Below are 16,968 nucleotides of genomic sequence, written 5' to 3'. Positions count from 1 at the left end.
GTGTTAAGAGGGTCCTTCTGTGGACACCGTCCTGACCGCCTCTCCTGCCCGCCCCCCCACCCCCCCACCCCCCCCCTCACCAAGGAACGGGAGCTGCAGGACGACCTTAACGTCATCATCTTCTCAGATCACGGGATGACTGATATTTCGTGGATAGACAAAGTGATTGAGCTGTATAACTACATCAACCTTCGTGATCTGCAGCAGGTGAAGGGGCGAGGGCCAATCATGAGCCTGTGGCCAGCCCCTGGGAAGCATTCGGAGGTACGAAGGGTGGGTGGTGGGCCAAGTCGGGGGGGGGCGGGGGTGGGGGTGTCTGTGCTGGGTCTTTGTCGTTTCAAGGTGGAAATGCAGGGCGACCTCGGGGGGCCAGGACTCTGGAGACAGATGACGCACCCAGCCCCTCCCTTGCCGGGTGACCTCTGTTCGGCGGTCTTCTCTTGTCTGAGATGAGCTCGGAACGTTAGTGGCTCTGAAGCGAGACAAGGATGTGCAGTGCTCAGCTTTCCAAGGGTTCAGCCCCTAACAGGGCTGCTTTCTTCTTGGACGACATGCAGCACATGCCAGGCACAGCTGGGCACAGTGGATGCCCGCCCAGGGTGCTCTTCTCTGCAAGAAAGCGGCCAGTCCGACCTGTTCCGATCAGGGCCCGGGGAGGAGAAGGTGACCAGTGAACCCGGGGCGAGGCTGAGTGTGCCATAGGTCAGCCAGGGGTGGGACTCCAACCCTCAGCCGCTGAGCGGCTCCCTGACCGGCCCTCCTGCTGCGTCTCCTGCCTAGGAGCTGGCGGCATCATCGCTGCCCTCCTGGGTGGCTCTGAAGCATGGAGAAGCTTGCTGGGCCCACGGCAGGGGCTGCGGATGGTCACCAAGGACAGTGATCACCCCTGGAGAGCGCCGTTCCCAAGAGGACGTGGCAGTCCTTGCCCCCCGGGAACTGGGCACCTGGGATTGGTGAGACCACCACTCACCCCTCCCTCCAAACAATACTTCCATCTGAGTGGCTGGCACACCACACTGAGAAGCTAAAGGAGCAAGTGGCACCTCTGGCTGACCGCTTGGCCCCGTGTGGCTTGATCGTCTCCCAGTGCAGGCCCTGGGGCTTCCGCCCACTCCCGGAGAGAACTGCCATCTTTCTCCGGGGGTCCCACCCCACCTGCAGTGGGGGTGCCACCCACAGGGAGCCAGGAATGGGCCTCAGTGGGGCCTGGTGCCTCCACCCGTCCTCACCCCAGTGACGTGGTTGGTGTTGATGGAGCGCTGGTGCAGGCTGGGGGGGCGGGGGGGTGTCCTCCTTTTTGGCCCAGAGAGAGACCCTCCTCCCAACCCTGCCTGCTCCCTCCCACCTAAGAGTCTGAGATCTGTCTGTGTGGAGTTGAGGAACACGGTGCCCACATAGCCGTTCCCCCCAGCCTTATCCCCTCCCTACACAGATGCCCCCCTTTTTCTCAAGCTCCGTGGTCAGCAAGTTCAGGTGCTCAACATGTGTGCTCAGCGTTCCCATGAACTCCGTAAGTGTGAAACTGGGAAGAATACTTTCCACGCTGGCCGCTCCCGCAGTCAATGGCTTCTTGCAAAGGAGTTCTGTTTCACAGGCAAGGCACACCATCCGTGTCTCCAACTTGGCACCTGGGCCCCAGGATGCCAGGGTGTCAGTGGCTCGCTAGCTGGGGAGTTTCTTGCTTCCAATGTGGTGTGTACGTCAGGCAGGTGCAAGCTGCCTAAAGCAGTTGGTGGATTATTCAGGAGCAGGGACTGTGTTTGGTTGACAGCTCGTCACATGATGGACGCAAGAGTTTGTGAGACCCGCTGCGTGCCATCAGAGTTTCCACTTAACTAAAATCTTTCTGGGGATGCACCCTCCTTTCCTTAAGAATTACGGTTTTCTAATATAGGAAATTATAACTCCCAGGGCCATTAGAAACTCTCTACCAAGCAGCCTAAAGACTCATTATTTTCCAGAGTTGAGTGGATAAACTCAATTTTCTATTCAGGTCTACCCAGGAATGAATGTCTGATTTGGCTAAGTATCAGCCAGTTGATTTTAATTTTAGCCATACAGATTTAAGCTGCTGTTAAATACTGAAAATACATACAGGGTTTATGCCTTCATCAGATCAGCAGTGTAATTAATGGCAAACAGTTACTAGTATTTTTCTTTTTTGGCCATGTGGCATGTGGGATCCTAGTTCCCCGATCAGGGTTCGAACTCTAGCCCCCCCTACTTTGGAAGCATGGAACCCTAACTACTGGACTGCCAGGGACATCCCTACTAGTTCTTTTAGAATCAGGTGTAGGTAGGACATGCTCTAGGTCTAGTCAAAGAATAAATGCATTTCTTTGATCTTGGGGGTATTTAACACCAGGCAGACCAATTCCTCATTCGTATTTTAATTTTGCTATAGTATTTTTGACATGAATAAGTTTTTATAAGAGGATCCTCTCCTCCAGGTCCAATATATGGTCACGTATATGTAAGAAAGAGAATGCAAACCTGGTCCTTCTTGGTTCTCTTTACAGATATATAACAAACTGAGGCGAGTGGAGCACATGACTGTCTACAAGAAGGAAGACATTCCGAGCAGGTTCCATTACAAGAAAGGGAAGTTTGTCTCCCCTCTGACCCTAGTGGCTGACGAAGGATGGTTCATAACTGAGGTAAACAAAAAACACACGACAAGACATCCATGATACAAATTCTATCAAACAGCCAAATGTAAATAATTACTCACCTTTTCCACTTGAAAAATGTTTGTTCTTACCCAAGTCTCTCATTGGCTGTGTTATTTCCTTCTTGAGACAATTGAAAGGCTTGGTCAGATGACTGCAGATGCAAAGGGGAGGCTCCAGAGCCAAGGTTTAGACTTCCTGGCTCCAGACTTGTTGTATTTTAACAAATGCGCCTTAACTCAATTACCAAGGCTTACAATGTAACCTATTCAGTGGAAAGTGGAACAATTACTGTGAACCAAAGCAATTGCTTTAGGGCATCGAACAGCCAGGGGAGGCTCCGCTTTGCTTTCACCTTAAACAGCAGTGATTGGCAAACAAAAGTCCGCCTGCAGACCCAGGTCTCAGGTTTGCCAACTTGATTTTACAGAGCTTCTCTTGCCTTCTGAATCCAAACCCTGATTGCCTGATGCCCTAAAGACCTCAGCAGCCTTCTCCTTGTCTGCCGGGACACCGTGCTCACCCGGCTCTTGCATCAGCTTTGATACCTGGCCAGCTGGGAAAGCCCATCTCCCCATCCCCTTCCAGGGGAATCTGCGGTTCTGTGTATAGTCAGTTTCCAGACAGAGCCTGAGTCCTTGTCTGTATGAACTTGAAGCTGGGCTGCAAACTGATCAGACTGGAGAGTAAAAGAGAGTGGCAAATGTTGGCACATGAGGGTCGTTGTAGAGTTGAATTTGAGGTTGCGCATCCGTAGATTCAAATGATTGCAAATCAGAAATATTCAGGGGGGAAAAAGAGTCCCAAAAGTTCCAAAAAGCAAAGCTTGAATTTGCTGAGTGTCGGCAACTATTTACATCACATTTCCATTATATTTATAGTTATTTATATCACATTGCATTGTCTGCAGTATCATAAGTAATCTAGAGAGGATTTAAGATACACAGGAGAATATGTGTCCTTATATGCAAATGCTATGCCATTTTGGATAAGAGACTTCAGCGTCCATGGATTTTGGTACCCAACGGGGTCATGGAAACAGTCCCCTGTGAACACTAAGGGACAGTTATATCAGACCTAAGACTGGTATTTAATCCGCCAGAGTGAGGGCGGGTGGCCATCAGCAGAAATATTGATCAGACAAATGAATGGACATTTAGGGACCCAGGTGTGGAAACGGGGATTCGCTGATGTGAACTTTAGTTCACAGAGATGGTTCTGAGCTTCCTAGCAGCCAACTCAATGAGGAAAGCACAATGAATATACAGTATATATTACTGTAACTCTAGGTGTATATAGCATAAAAACATAAATGTTTCTTTAGAAAATCACGGCAGTCCCTGGTCCCCTTAAGAGAAATTTAGATATCTTTTAGTCAGTCTTTTGTTGTACCTTAGTCTCCTAGACTATCTTAATCATTTTACTATCTTCGAATTTACAGATTTTTAAGATTCACATATGAAAATTCTAATTGTGAGACGGGCATAACTAGTGCTATGACAGGCGCCCTGAACTAAGAGTAGGCCTAAGTTTCAGTTTCTCCCAAGGGTGGGGTAATTATCTGCCCTCAACAGGCCACCAGAGACCAGCCAATCAGCACGTGCCCAGTAAACCTCCGGGAGAGTCCCCTGGAAATTCCCGCGCGCGGGAAAGTTTTAAAGTGTGTTTGACCAATGAAATTGCTTTGCAAACATGTAACCAATCCGCTTGCACCAACTACCTACTGCTTATGTTCGAAAATTGAGCACCCTATAAATGTGTGTGACAGCTTGTGCCCGGGGCTCTCTGACTCTGCACCACTGCGTTGGTTGCGGCAGGGGCCCTGACTCGAGTCAGCAATAAATTCCCTTCCTTTGTGTGTTGCATTGTTGTGGAGGTCTTCTCTCTTCCCTCTTGGGGATTCGGACATCAGGCATAACAATAATCTCTGATCCTTAGATATAATAATCTAAGGATTTTAATTTCTAGTTAAAATTTATAATTTTATAATTCATAAATTATAATTTTTAAAGTTATAATTTCTAATTTTAATGGATAATTTCTGATACTTAGATTTAATATTGGGGTTTTACTCTTATCTTCTGAAAAATCCTAAAAGCGAGCACCCTTTCTTTCCCTGCTTAGATTTTTTTTTTTTTTCTTTTACGTCTCCCTGCTGTTTATTAAACTTACTTGACTATAGAGAATTGAAAACGTCGCTCTAGGCCCCTGTTGCTGCTCTGTGCCAAGACTCTTAATCTCCCCCATTCTTATTTGCAAAATCTCTCCCCACGTGGTGACAGAACCTGTGTTTGCTCTGTAACCTCCATACCAGTGCCCAGTGAGGGATCTCGCTTTGCATCTGCAGCAGGACGGTTTCTCAGCTTTAAAAGCAGCTGCTCTGAGTCTAGGTTTGGCTAGCAGGGGAGCCTTTTTTTTCTTTCTGGCTTAAATATGAAAACAGCTGAGTCAGGACAAATTGCTGCTGGTTGGGGCCAATAAAACAGAATCCCATCTTTCCTTCCTTTTTCCCTACAACTGCTATCCCATAAACGTGCAAGATTTGGTTTCCTTGGCAAAAACGCCCTTCCCATATAAACACCAACTTAAGTTCTGCAGGCTCTTAGGCAGCTGCTCCAACAGGAAGATGCCATGGAGCACTTTCTGTTTTTTATTTTTTTAAATGGTTGCTTGGAGAACTGTCCCTGAAAAAGATAAAGGCAGGGAAACAGATTGACTTTGTCACCTGGAATGGCACCATTATCCGGTGTGACTGCTGACGTCATAAAAGCAAGGCCCGCTGCCCAGTGGTTCCCAGAGATTGTTTTTCATCGTGAGAGTTAATATACAGACTGGATTTCCAACTAGTGCCAGTACCTTCTCTGGCCTCCTCTCCTACAGGGCAGGAAGCTGAGTGTGTTCATTTTTCCAGAAGACTAACCATGAAGCAGCAGGAAAAAAACAAAAACAAAAAACCCAGGTCACCTGCCTAGGTTAAGCCCCAGCCTGTCACACCTGCCAAGCTCCTTTCTTCAAGCATGGAAACAGGGCTTTGGAAATGGTGCCTCCGCCCCTCTGTCCCCCTAAGACCTGGTCACCATCCTCTGTAAACCGTCTCTTTGCATGTCCTTGTCAGGGGATAAGGGTCACTGAGGGCATGGTCCCTCAGTCGTGTCCGACTCTTTTAGACTCTTTGGACTGTAGCCCACCAGGGTCCTCTGTCTATTGGGTTCTCCAGGCAGAAATACCGGAGTGAGCTGCCAGTTCCCTCCTCCAGGGGATCTTCCCGACCCTGGGATCGAACCCACGTCTCCTGCACTGCAGGCAGATCCTTCACCCTCTGAGCCACTGGAGTTGTCACGATGTCTAGGGTGGTCCAAAGATCCTCAGGAGGCAGGCCCAGTGATGCTTCCTCGGGGGGAAGCTCCTTGAGGACAGGTCTGTGGCATCTTGACCGGAGTGTTCCTCTGTGGAACCTGGTACATGGCAGAGACTCAGTACATGTTTGTGGAATACGAAATTAAGAAATGAATTCATAAATAGAGACAGCTGGCTCTTGATTACTTGTTGTTATTGTTCAGTTGCTCAGTCCTGTCCGACTATTTGCAACCCCATGGACTGCAGCACACCGGATTTCCCTGTCCTTCATTACCTCCCAGAGTTTGCTCAGACTCACGTCCATTGAGTCAGTCATGCCATCCAACCATCTCATCCTGTGTCACCCCTTTATCCTCCTGCCCTCAATCTTTTCCAGCATCAAGATCTTTTTGACAGATTGTTTACTTTGCAGGCTAATAAATCAGTGACTAAGTACCCAGAAAGGAAAGCTAAGTCAGGCCTCTCACCTGGACTAATTTTTAGTAGCCCTAGAAGAGATTTCAACAGAGAAAAGGTGTTGAGACCCCCAGTGGCCATTGTCCTGGCCCAGCTAGCCCCCAGCTGGAGTCCAGGGGCGGGCGGACACCTCAGCTGTCCCCGGTCCCCACTCAGCTTCAGGGGCTGATTCCCACGGCCTCTACTGGACAGTGTCCCCTCCTGACACCATGCTCAGAAAGGCGGCCAAATGGTGGCCAGAAGCTGGTGAAAGATCGTGAGACTTTCACACAATGGAGCTTCATTGTGGATCCTCCGGACTCTCATCTGTGTGGAGAGAAATGCAGCAAATGCAGGCTTCAGATTCCAAAAAAAGGCCTGTATTAGTCTCCTGAGGAAAGATTTATTTCAAAAACCAGCAAAGGATATGAAATGCCAGGCTCAATTCTCAGGCCTGGGATTGAGTGGCAGTTAGGCCCGGGCCCAAAATACTTGGGGAAATCAAGACAAGCTGGAGAGCGTGGCTCCTGAGTTTTAGTGGCAGCCGGAGTGGTTTCCTGCGGGCCCGGGGTGCCGGAGGTCCAGGATGCCTGTGTCGGGGGCTGGAAGCCGCTTGCCTTCTGGTGGAGACCAGGGTCGTCACTGTAAGCCATCGGAGGGCAAGCGATGCCCTCCTCACCCTCGGTGCACTTCAGCAAACACGATCTTGGGAGAAAGTAGAAGTAAAAGCCAGCTCACCCGCTGGGCACCCTGCTCCAGCTCTTCTCTCTTCTCTGAGGAATTCTGCCGTCTCTGGACCCTGCTGCTCCTGCTGTCTGGCATTTCGCAATTTCCAGAACGAGGTCGCATGTGGCAGTAAGCTTGGCAGGGTGAGACCAGGGTCTGGGGCCTAAGACATTACATTCTGTTCTAGAAAGAGGTGGCCTTCTAAGACGGAGAAACAGCTGGGGGGACTTGTCTTCGCAGCAGTGTGTGGCAAACACACATCTGAGGGTCTGTGACCACCGCTGCCGGGGGCCCCACAGGAAGCCTCTCGGGAGGAGGGTTTAAAATAGTGATGAGACACAGCGCTTTGTCACCTAGCTCGACCTTAACCCTGGCAGCAAAACCCCGGAGCCAACCAAACCGTGCTTCCTTCCGCAAGAGTCCTGACTGAGTCCTCTTCCAAGACATCACCGGGTGCCTTTTCCAGCCTGAGATGCTGTGAGCTTATTGAACTGTGGAGGGCAGGGGAAGCTCCTATTACAACCCTGACCTGGGGGAATAGGGTCGACTGCATTTGTATTAGGCCCATCACACACCTCAGACAGGGGTTCACATTTTACTTACTGATTTTAATTGGACCTGATTTCACCTTTGTTCCCCAGCACCCTAGACAAGGGGTGAGAGGCCTCATCCAAAGAGAAGGAGGGGACACCCGGGTCCCTGACCCCACTTCTCAGCAGGAATTACACTGTCAGGGGCTGACATGAGGGATGGCGGTCAAGATGTGTAACCATCAGTGAACCTGGCGCCAGCCAACGATCCTGGGGAAAGCCAGTCGGCTGCCACGATTCCTCTTTGGAAAGCAGCCCGTGTGAGCGACTCCGAGCCTGACTCCGCACCCACGGTGGCTGAAACACAGACTCAGCATGGCGACCAGTGTAAGACGAAGCATTCTTAGGAACGGACAGATCATTGTTGAACACAGCCCAGGACAAACGCCAGGTGAAAGACTCCCAGTGGTTATCAGGCCGGATGCTGCATCCCAGCCACCCAGGGGATGACTATTAAATAGCCAGAGTTGCCGCTTTAACCCACGTGCAAATCCAAACACCCAAAGTGAGACTCGGGATAAACTCAGGGAGCTGTGTGCACAGCCAGGCTTGGGATCCAGCAGTGTAGACAGTGTGTTTCCAGGGAAAGACGGAAGAGAAGGTCGCTCGGGCAGAGCAGGGCCACGCAGACAAGGCCCCCACCAGTGCCTGTGGTCAGGGGACAGAACCCCCGGAGGACGGATTTCCACCTCCTTGGCTGTCAGAGGAGAAGTCATTTTGGGGTGTGAGGCGAGAGCTGGTGTCCAGATGTTTTCCCAGACCTGGTGACCCTCCTGCCTCCTCAGGAATAATTTTCTCTGTGGCTTAGCTACTATTTTCTGATCTGCACCCAGGGGAACTTGAAAGGAGCCGGTGAGAACAGCACGTGCTAATATAGTCTCCAAATGCAACAGTGTGAAGTGAGTAAATGCCGGACAGTTCACCAAAGCAAGTGACTGCAAGTCAGACAGACAGCAGTGACTGCAGACTGTCCAGGCCGCCCTCTGCTCCTCCCCGGCCTTCCATCACTCCTGTCACCCCGACCCTCTTTCCCAGCGCCAGCCCCATTTCTGACTGTGCCCCCACCCCACCCCCGACAGCTCAGCTCAGCTCTAGAAAGGTCTCCAAAGATGCCAAGTCAAAGAGATGGGTCCTGGCAAGTGCTAAACAAACTTCATTAACTGGTTTGCTGATCTGGGGGGTAAAGAGTGAAGGCTACTTTTTGCTGTTGTTAATGCCAAGGATGAATGAGATAAAGGTCTAGTCTAGAAACCAAAACATGCATCTTACAGGTAACCGCCTGGCTTCCCCAGTTCAGCAAGCTTCTGGCAGGCGTTTGGTGGGGCTAGTAGTGGAGTGAGGCTTCAAAAATACAAGGCAGGCACCAAATACTAGAACATACATCTATAAACACAGGAACAGCCGTTCCTCACAGTGTTCCTCCTGGGGAACTGTTTCCAGGTCCTTCCTGTTAGAAACGATGAACGAGTTTAGGGGTTCATAAATGGGGGGGCGGGTCCTGGCACTGCTATCCACCCCGTACAGAGGAGGGGTCCTGGAAGGTGCTGGACAAATGACACTCAGCACAGATTTTATTTGAATTGCCAAGAAAGTGTTCATGACAGAGTCACCAGCTTGTCGCGGCTTGCCCAGGTCAGTCCTATTTTTTGTTTTTTTGTCTTGTGTTTTTTTTTTTTTTTTTTTTTTTTTGCATCCCTGGAACTCCTCAGTCCTGGGCAAACCAGGGCGGTTAGTCAGCCCCTCTGACTGGCCCAACCTCGTAGAGAAACCGCCTCACTCCTTCCAGCGTCCTCACGGTGCTTCCTTCTCATGCGCTTCCCACATGCAGTCACTACGCAAGGTCCCTCGGCCTTGCAGGGACTCCTGTGTCCGCACTGCCCCAACTCAGACACACACGCACGCACGCACGCACGCTTTCATCTGGAGGGCCCGGGCACCTCCCCAGGATGTCGCTAGGTGGCGCTGTGTGGAGGTCCCTGGACCCGGAAGGTTCAGGAGGGATGGAGGCTCCTCAGCCAGTAACCTGAGGACCCCCCAGCCTGGGGACGCGGGAGGTTTGGAGCGCCTCACCAGCAGGGCTGCACGTGTGAGGTGTGCATTACACGGCTGCACGGGCCCGCACTGGTGTGATAATGTGTGTGTGTGGGGAGGGGGGGGGGCGCACACAGGACCAAATGAATCAGTGAAAGCCACCAGGAAGGACAAAGGGAAAATTCATCAACTCGCCTTCTTGAGGTTCATTAAGTCATGTAATTAGATTATGTCATGTAATCCACTCAGTCTGATTATGTCACGTAATCCGTTCAGTCACTTAGCCTCTCACATAACTAGCCAGGTTATTATTACTTTTTAAAATCAGTAAACATAGTTGTTTTAAAAAACAAAAAATGCAAGAACAGTTGTTTCACGAGAGCAAATTGTCATGTTAATAAAAATACCAGTGGCTTTACCTGCCACTGGAGATCATCCAGATCTCCCATCATCTTCAGGGCTGAGATGCCTCGTTGCTGTATGTTTGCATGTGGAAGTTAGACTGGAATTTTCAAATCAGGCAGTCTTCGTCTCCCTTACACCTGTCCCTCCCCCATGGGACACACATGTCCCATGGGGTTCATGATTAGTGACACCGCTAGTGACATGTCCTACCTAGTTCTTTGGGAATCACTGCCTTGTAGACTAGGATGGGGAGGGGAGCAGCACGTGAAATTAGCAAACGAAGCTAAGCTGGCATGTATCGTGAGCATGACCACAAAGAACAAAAGAGGGTATAAGCCAGAAAGGCAGTAAGTTAATAAATATATTCCCATGGAAAAATACAAGCTACAGCTGGAGAAGGAGGGATGGAAATTGAGGAAACAGAGAGTCAATGAAACAGTGCGATTTGGAAAGCAGTAATGCCAGGGAGCGATTTATGGGGTGAGACGGGACGGGCGTGCAATGTGATATGACAGCTAAAGAAGCAAAGGAGGGTTCAACCCTGCTGCACAAGCCCCGAGCACCTCACCCTGCAGCCGGTGGCATATGGCGACTGCCCCTGGCTGTTTATCGAGCACCTACTGTGTGTAGGGCTTAGCACACAATCAGGTTATCCCTCAGAGTCTCTGAGGCAGGTGTTGTCACATTCAGCAAGGAAGCTGAAGCTCAGACAAGTTATGCAGCTTGCCCAGCATCACAGAGTTGGAAAGCAACAAACTGGAATTGAACCCCCATCCTATTCAAAATCTCATCTCCATACTGGCTGCCACTCTGTGAATGAAGAGGCAAGGGACAGGCTACAGGAGCCCTGCAGTGACCTCTGGCTGTGGGGTCCTGGAAGGTATACCAAGACCAGGAGACTGACGCCCTGGCTTCCAAGCCCAGCCCTGCCTCCCAACAGTTGTGTGACTTTAAGAGTGTCACTTAACCTCTCTGTGCCAAAATGGGAAGAAAAAAAAAATACCGTCCGCAGCAGGTGTTGATGCCGGTGGATGTCGGGGGAGGCTCTTGGTGAACCGTACACAAAACGGCATACATGTGCTGTTACAAGTCTTGCAAAAGGGTTAGTCCCTCTGTCGTGTCCGTCTCTGTGACCCCACGGACTATATATAGCCTGCTAGGCTCCTCTGTCCATGGGATTCTCCAGGCAAGAATACTGGAGTGGGTTGCCATTCCTTTCTCCAGGGGATCTTCCTGACCCAGGAATCAAACCCAGGTCTCCTGCATTGAAGGCAGATTCTTTATCGTCTGAGCTACCAGGGAAGCTGACCTGTAAATCCCTGGTCCTTGAGCTGTGCTGCTTCCATGCATTCATCACGACCAGTCAGTTCTACCTCCTGCATTTGGAAAACTTGTCATATTAAACCCTGCTGAGCCAGAAGATGACGGACTATCAGGAATGAAGTCTCAGTCCACCTCAAAGAGCTCGGTTTGTGTCCAGCTGGCTAGCCTCCTCAGGATTTGCAAAACCTCCTGTGAGCTTTGTTGTCTCTCAAATAAGCTACTATAGTCTAGGAAAATTTAGTTCTGAAGGAAAGAAGGGTGACAGGGCAGCAACAGGTCTGGAAGCCATCCCGAATGAAGAATGGTCAAAGGACATGAAGATCCACAAGGCGTGGAGGAGAGGAACATGGGGCCATCTTCAAAGGCTAACTCAATGGAGAGGAGGAGGACTTCTGTGCTTGGAGTTGCTCCTCGGGGTGGAGCTGGATAAACAGAGGACAGGGGTGGTCCTCCAGTGGAGGGACCCCTGGAGTGGTGCAGGCCTGCTGCCTCTGGGCTTCCGAGGCTGGGCTAGAAAAATGAAGAGATTCCATTAGCCGCTGTGTTTGCCAGCGAAATTTCTCCCACAACAATCGGGTATCCTACCATGTCAATTCAATTCTGACACCATCCCAGGTTAGAGCAGACCCATACTTTAAAGGCTCCATGCCACAAGACGGCCCACACATCTGAATGCTTGTCCCAAGTCCCGGGTCCCCCGGCTGCCCACACTTGTGTCTGATTTGGCCACAAATCTGAGGGTTCTCACCACCCGCCTTCGGCTTTGATAATTCACTGAGATGAATCGCAGAACTCAGAAAGGTGCCACAATTACGACTGCAATCTTCTCATAAAGGATGCTACGCAGGGGCAGACAAATGGAAGAGATGCACAGGGCACAGTGTGGTGGCGAGGGGTGCAGAGAACCCAGGTCGGGTGCACCAGCCTCCCTACTGTTCATTAATCCAGATGGCTCCCCAGACCCTGCTGTTCCTGGGGGTTTATGTGGGGTCTCATTGGGTTGGCTCAAGTAACAAAATCATTACCCACATGGTTGAACTCAGTCTTAGAGATCAGAGGATGAGGGCTGGAAGTTCTAATTCTCTCCTTGTGCGCTTGCTTCTTCTGGTGACCAGCCCCCCATCCTGAAGCTATCTAGCCCCCCAGCCCAAAGATCATCCCATTCCATTAGCATAAACTCAGGTATGGGAACTAAGGACTCATCAAGAATAACAAAACACCCCCAGCACTCAGGAAATTCCAAGGATTTAGGTGCTCTGGGCCAGGGAACCTGGGACAAAGGCCAACTCTATTTTTTATTATACCACAGGTACACTTTCACGTCCCTTCTGTCTCTGACACGCTATGTTTAGTGGCTCTGAAACTGATTATGAGGCACAGTTCAGCCCAGTGTAAGGAGAGACCTTCAGAACTAGGGCTCTTTGGCAATTTAACGGGCCACCCCCAAAGGTCCGAGCTACCTGGAGTGGGAAGTGATCTGGCTAAGGTCGGACGACCCTGGCTGAGACCCCTGAGCAGGAAAGCCCTGCGCTGGGTGGGTGGTAGTTTGAACCTGATGCTTGCTCACCCCCTGGCCTGGTCACAGGGTGATGTCAATCCTTTGTTGATTTCAGAATCGACAGTCACTTCCATTCTGGATGAACAGCACCATCACCCGCAAGGCAGAAGGCTGGCAATGGGGCTGGCACGGATATGACAACGAGCTCAGAACCATGAGGGGCATCTTCCTGGCCTTCGGACCTGGTAGGCAAGATCTTAGTCATTCCTTCCCCTAGGCATCAGGGGCTGACGGTGCTCGGAAAGGCTGGAGCGATTTCTTTACGGATCCTCTTTATGAGCAAAGCTGAGCAAAGCCAGCCGGTCTCCACGAAATGTCTTTGGCTGGCTTGCTTTCAAATGCTTCTTGGGTTTGGCAAACGTGGCCAAATACTTCTCCCTGTAAGTTTTAAATCTCAAGCGCAGTGAGGAAAATGTATTCCACATGTTTGTGATTCATTTTTTATTTAATTCATCAAAACATCCCTTCACAGTCATCTTATGTCCAGGGAAGCTTATCAGGCACCAGGTTGCTGACAGCCACAAGTCCCAAAGTCGACGTGCTCGCTTCACGGTGTCTGACACTTCCACACTTCCTCCCTCTCTAGAGCGGCCACCCCCGTGTGGGTCATCCAGTCCAGGGCCCACCAGAAGCTGGGATGTGCTCACGGCAGGCTAGGAAACGGTTTTGTGACTGACTCTGAGGATGAGCCAGAATGACTTTTGCAGTGTCTAGGATGAGAGCGAATTGACTTTGCCCTTTTGGACCTGATGTCTTCCTGGGTCTGAAAGAGAGGTGGGGCAGAGGGGGGCCCATTTGGTCATTTGCTTTAATTAATACAGCACTGTAAAATTCACATTTTGGAAAAGTTTATCAAACGCTCTAACAATCATGCTACTACCTGTATACTCCCTTTAAAAAAAAGAGTGAAAAGCAGTCAACCACCATCAAGAGTCAGCTGACCAGATCACGAGCTCTTCGTCTTCCTTCCTGCTGTCCACGCTCCTTATTAAACATAATAAGCTTACCCTGATATCCACAGTCCAGGTTCCTTTTTCTGGATGTTTTGATCAAAATGTTTCAGCCCACAAAAGCCCATGCTTTCCTATCAGGTGATAGGTTAGAGGTCACACCTGGAAGCCCTGCCCTCCTCCGCAACATACTGGACAGAGATGCTTGTGAGCCCTCCTTCATTCCATCCACCTCGGGTCACCTTCTCAACCACAAGAAAAACCTGCTGAGAGCTACAAGGCGTCAACTTCTGCCCCCGCCATGGGTGCCTCTGGGAGCCTGAGCCCAGGGAACACACGTGGGCCCACATCATTGTCCACACATCATCCAAGTCCCCATGTCCTTAAGTAAGCAACAGGACCAGTAGCTGCAAGCATTTCTAGGGCACAGCTGGGTTCACGACATTGGCCTCAGAGAATTCAGAGGATGCTCCCACATGATACCGTCAACTGGTAACAGCTACCTGTTAGCCAAGCCCCAGGTTAGATCTGCGGAGCTCAGAAGCCAACTCAGTTCAGGATGGAGCCTTGAGGATGCTGTGAGGTCAACCGCTAGATCAGGGTGGAGACTTCCCAGGCCATGGCCTTTACACAGAGGAACATGAGACAGGGGTGCTTTCATTCAAAGGCATCACCTCCTCCCTCCCCAAAAGAGAGGAATCAGATCATGAATGCAAAACAGTTGTCAGCTGGAGTGTTTATGAGTAAGCATCTTGGGCAGATTTTAAAACAGAAACGAATCTAGCCTCAAACCAAAATTTTAAACCAAGCACCCAGAGCTGCAACAGCTGAAATTCAGCGGGGAGCTTTTTATCCATTAACAAAGGCCTCCATCATACGCTCCTTTAAAACTAAAAGCCCAAGTCTTTTATAGACAGAAAGACGACCCCAGATGAAAATGGACTGGGCTAATTGCAAAACTGTTTCCAGGCAGATACAGCCTCCCGCAAACCATCACGTTTCTGGCTTCACTTCTCATGCAAGATTGAACAGCTCTACACACTGACTGTTTATGCAGAAGAAAATTTAAGAGCGAGGTCTTTAATAACAATCTAGCTGCACTTTGAGATAAACGTACTGCCCTCCTGATTAATTGGAGGTGATTCTCACTTATACAGGATGCTGAGCATTGCTACGGCTGCCCAGATACAGCTTTAGAAGTCAGGAAGTCTGGTCCAGCTAAGCGAAAGGGAAATCATTCTGGAAGACAGGCTCTCTCTGGTTAACCCCAGTTCCTAATTGGAACAATCTAACCTTGCCCTAAGTCTGTAAGTCTTCCTTCTGTTTTGTAAGGAAGTCCATTTATAGCGTTTCCTTTTAGAATCCACCTATAAGGGATATCAGACATTATTTCTAGGTGGCCTAGGGGCTCAGATGGTAAAGAATCCGCCTGCAATGCAGAAGATGCGAGTTTGATCCCTGGGTCGGGAAGATTCCTTGGAGGAGGGCATGACCCACTCCAGTATTCTTGCTTGGAGAATCCCATGGACAGAGGAGCGTGGAGGGCTACAGTCCATGAGGTCGCAAAGAATTGGACACAATGGAGTGACTAAGCACATATGATATTTCTCCTTTTCTGTCTGACTTACTTCACTCAGTATGACAATCCCTAAGTCCATCCACTAACTTTTTTTTTTTTTTTGGTCAGAAGAGCCTGACCTCAATTTTTCTTGCCAAATGTTAAAGAAAGAGACATCTGAAAGGCTGGGCATTTGCTATTGACCTCCACCTGCACACGTGACAAGACACGGCCACCGCGTGATGTGTGTGGCAGGATGACCTCACATCCACAGCAAGTCAGGGAGATAAGTCTTCTGTGTCACGGGACCACCTCGCCACTGACTCCTAGCTGAGGCTGATTCTTCTCTGGGGAGGCGTAACCACCATCCTCAGCTAATTGCAATGTTTTCCTTCATATGAGAAGGGCTGGCACTCCAGGCTCTACATTCTCCTTCCCAGGGTGGCTCTGGATTTGTTTGAAATTAGTGTTACCCTGAGACAGTGCAGATCCTTACCCTCCATACCCTAAAAGTAAGTGAACACTTCACATAAGCTATGGGGTAAGTATTTTCAATGCGAACTTTCCCCTGCTGGGCACTTATTCTATTAATATCAACAGCTCCCATCTATTGAGCACAGACATGAGCCTGCAACTAGCCTGCAACTGCATCTCTGTGCCCATTCCCTGAGGTTATCCAGCTGGTGAGTGGCTGCAGGCTGCTCTGTAAAGCCTGTGAACTTCTTTATATGGAATTCTACTTTTATACCTCAAAATGAGCAAAACCTATCACTTGAGACGTTGCTCTGGATCTAACATACTCTGTGGCAGAGTTCTCTCTGTCGCTCCTGTATTTGTAATTTCAGGGTTAACGTAAGAGCGGCATTTGGTGTGGACACTTCTGGGTCACATCGCTGTCGCTGTTGACGTTTGCTTTTTAAATCAAGGATATGTGATCGTTTCAGCAAAGCAATTATAAAGATTATTTTCTAAGGCAGAAACTTGTCCTCACAGCCCCCAAACTACCTTTGAAAAAAGTTATGGAGGGACTCAAAGAGCACATGCCTGGGCCTTTATTGGCGGATAATCCAAGTGAAAGTCAGTCACTCAGTCCAGTCCAGCTCTTTGCGACCCCATGGACTGTAGCCCACCAGGTTCCTCTGTCCATGGAATTCTCCAGGCAAGAATACTGGAGTGGGTTGCCATTTCCTTCTCCACGGGATCTTCTGGACCCAGGGATCGAACCCAGTTCTCCCACACTGCAGGCAGACTCTTCACCGACTGAACCACCAGGGAAGCCACTATTGATGGATAAAAGTCCCTCCTAAATTCAACTTCAATAGCTTTGGGTATTTTGTTGGAAGCGCTGGTTTGGAACCTAAATGTC

At 49.8% G+C, this 16,968-nt stretch overlaps 1 protein-coding gene across 1 annotated transcript in view; it reads left to right on the top strand.

Moving 5' to 3' along the window:
* ENPP6 (ectonucleotide pyrophosphatase/phosphodiesterase 6) overlaps positions 1-16,968 on the top strand; it is an 81,037-nt gene that overhangs the window by 59,048 nt on the left and 5,021 nt on the right. The window contains exons 5-7 of the mRNA XM_061134557.1: positions 85-264; positions 2,520-2,657; positions 13,150-13,279. Of these exons, the coding sequence (XP_060990540.1) occupies positions 85-264; positions 2,520-2,657; positions 13,150-13,279 (448 nt within the window). The remainder of the gene's footprint in view (positions 1-84; positions 265-2,519; positions 2,658-13,149; positions 13,280-16,968) is intronic.

The sequence above is a fragment of the Dama dama genome, chromosome 32 (genome assembly GCF_033118175.1).
Source record: "Dama dama isolate Ldn47 chromosome 32, ASM3311817v1, whole genome shotgun sequence".
NCBI lineage: Eukaryota > Metazoa > Chordata > Mammalia > Artiodactyla > Cervidae > Dama > Dama dama.
This window is presented reverse-complemented; position numbering and strand designations above follow the sequence as displayed.